This window comes from Puccinia triticina, chromosome 1A (assembly GCF_026914185.1).
Source record: "Puccinia triticina chromosome 1A, complete sequence".
Taxonomy (NCBI): domain Eukaryota; kingdom Fungi; phylum Basidiomycota; class Pucciniomycetes; order Pucciniales; family Pucciniaceae; genus Puccinia; species Puccinia triticina.
Window position 1 is genome coordinate 4,256,823 of NC_070558.1, and position 2,902 is coordinate 4,259,724.

The following is a 2,902-nucleotide window of genomic DNA, read 5'->3' on the forward strand; positions in this document are numbered from 1 at the left end:
CTCTGTGACTGTTCTTGTGAGCTCGCGGGAGGCGGGCTCACATCCTGCCGCCGGCCGCCATCAACAGCCAGCCGATCGACCTCCTCTGGACCTGGGCAAACGACTCGGCGCCCTCCGACACCGTCCGGCCCTCCTCCGAGCCGGACCCGACCGCATATCTCTACCGGCAGCACGACGAGCTCCGCTTCAGCCTCCGCTCCAGCCTCCAAAGCCTCCCCCCAGCCGCTGTCCGCTCCCGGATCATCATCACCCCCGACGAGCCCAACCCACCCTCATCGGGCTTGCCCCCCGCTCAACAGGCCCGGCCTCACTGGCTCGTGCCCACCCCAGATCAACTGAACCCAAAACAATCTCATCAGCCCGTCTCCCTCACTCACCACTCCCAGATCTTCCGCTTCATCAACAGACGCCAAGCTCTCCAGGCCTTCCAATGGCTCAAAAACTATCTGCCCTCCCACAACAGGTACATTAGAAGTTGTAGGCCCAACAAACAGAACAACTGCAATCTTCCTCTCATCCACCGCTCACTGATCTTTCCCTCTGTATAGCATGGCCATTGAAAGTCAGTTCGGTCATTTAGACGGCATCCAGGATAACTTCCTCTACCTCAACGACGATTGCTTCTTCATCAATGTCCGTCCTTCCACCAAGAACCATCAATGCGCGGCTGGAAAGGCTGACAAACTGCAATCTTTGTTCCAGAAATTCAATCTGGGAGACTTCTCCAGTGAGCTATTTGGGCCGGTCTTCCGGATCCAGTTCGATCTCAAAGTCCAGGACGATCCGGAAGACCATTCGGGGACAGTGGCTGCGCAAGGAGAGTGGCCTTCGCTAGGATACAGTTGAGTGTCCTCCACTCGTCTTCGAACCAGAACAGATCAGGCTTATAGACCGATGACAGGTAATCATCTCTTGAGTCTGCGGTTCGGCAGACGCGAGCGGAGGTACTTGAGCCATCTTCCTAAGGTCATCAACTTCCAAATCCTGCGTGAAGTCTCGGAGATCTGGAGCGAAGAGATCTTCCTCGTCAGTCCCCAAGCTACTGACGTGCAGAGCCAGCTGCGTTCATGTACTGAGAGATCGTCCGGAACGTGGGCTGTTTGTGTAGACGGCGTCGTCGAGAGTTCGTGGACAGGGCCAAGAGCTCAACATGATGTTCCTTGCCACCTGGTACCACATCGAGAAACATAGAGAGGCAATGTGAGTCGGTGTGAGAGAGAAAGAAAGAGATGGTGAAGGGAAGTTGATGTGATCATTTTTGGGAAGGTTACATTCATTTATCATGCTCCAGACGGACAGCAACAGAGACGGCCAGATCGATGCGAAAGAGAGGGCGAAGATGATGACGCGGCTGGGGGCCGGGCAGGGGTCCACGATCGATGTGCGGAGGCCGTTCCGGCCGCGCGGCGGGGCAGTGGAGGACGGGCTGGGCACGGCGCGGCCGGCGGAGACGGACTACGAGTGGCTGTCGAGCGACGGCTACCCGTTTGCGGGCGAGGCGGGGAAGGTGGCGGACTACCGGCACGTCGGGCCGGCGACGGGGCGGGGGGTGTGTCAGCTGAACCTGACGGCCTGTTTCCCGGCGCCGCCGACGGCTGGGACGGAGCGGGCGGAGAGCGTGCTGCGGCGGGTGGCCAGCGAGCAGCCCGGGTGCGGCGACTGTCTGCTCGCCCTCCTCGTCGGCAAACGGCCCGCCGGCATCGACGCCCTCCTCCCGCCCGCCTCCCTCCGCACCCGCCTCGCCGAACTCGCCCGCCCCGCTGCGCTCGTCTCCACGCCCTTCTCCAGCGCCCATAAACGCGCCCCAAACACCGCCTTCTACTCCTCCCCCTTCCCCCGCCTCTCGCGCTTCTCCAGACGCGGCTTCCTCGCCGACGACCCGCGCATCTGGGCGATCCGGAACATCCAGCGCTACCAATACGTCCTGGGTAGCTCTCTCTCTCTCTCTTCCTCCCCTGCTGAATCCCTAGCTCCTGTGCGTCTCTGATCCGGCGCGTCCTCTCTCTCTGTGTGTGTGTGTGCAGGCCACTCGCCGAATACGTTCGACGCCTTGACGACCATCTCGTCGAGTCGAATGGTGCTCGACCGTCTGTCCGAGCAGTTTGACGTCAAGCCTGCGACCAATTCCTCTTCCGCGGGCAGCTCGCCCTCGTCGTCCTCGGGAGGAGCGAGGGGCGCCAGGGCAAGTGCCGCCCATCGAGCCATGCTGGTCACCATCAACGATCGCATCTTCGGCCCCCACCTCGACCGCGTCCATCACCTCTTCACCACCTGGCTCAATACCTCGTGGCCTACTCCCGCCCCCTGGGAAAAAAATTAACCAACAGATCTTTAAAAAAATTTACACACACACACCAATCACTCTTCTTTCATTCTCGTGTGATTCTTTTTTTTTTTTGGCGTTGGTTGTGTTTATAAGAACTACTGTGTATCTTGACAATGTATATCACTCATCTCATGCTTTTTTTGTATTATTTAGAATTATATCTTAGGTAGAATTAGCAGTCAAATGATTTTCTTTCTGCTCCAGTACCCTTTTTTTGGGCTGTATTTGTGGGTGCATCAGTTGGAACTAGTGACTGTATAAGTCCAACCCTTGCAGATAAAATGCATTTATTATGATGTCCCAGACAGATGAGCATTATGATCACCACCCAAACTCACCACACAAATGTCTGCATTTATGGTGTTCAAAGCTGGTTTGCATAATTTTATGCATGCATAAATCATAAAATCATAAAATTTTTCTTGCAGGGGATATGACTGTCTGATGATGTAATACAAAATTTCCTCACCAAAACATTTTTATGATTTTATGATTTATGCTGCATAAAATTATGCAAACCAACTTTGATGAACACCATGATTGTAAGATGTTTCTTTGACATATTGTTGATTGCAG

General features: G+C 55.4%; 1 protein-coding gene across 1 annotated transcript; it reads left to right on the top strand.

Annotated features, from left to right (window-relative positions):
• Nucleotides 1-549: 549 nt before the first annotated feature.
• On the top strand, nt 550-2,320 carry PtA15_1A499 (uncharacterized protein; the record flags this gene model as incomplete). Its single annotated transcript, XM_053165532.1, has 7 exons — nt 550-633; nt 703-841; nt 902-1,026; nt 1,109-1,200; nt 1,267-1,381; nt 1,451-1,928; nt 2,025-2,320. 7 exons carry the CDS (start codon nt 550-552, stop codon nt 2,318-2,320), a joined length of 1,329 nt encoding a protein of 442 aa, XP_053016715.1.
• Nucleotides 2,321-2,902: the final 582 nt, after the last annotated feature.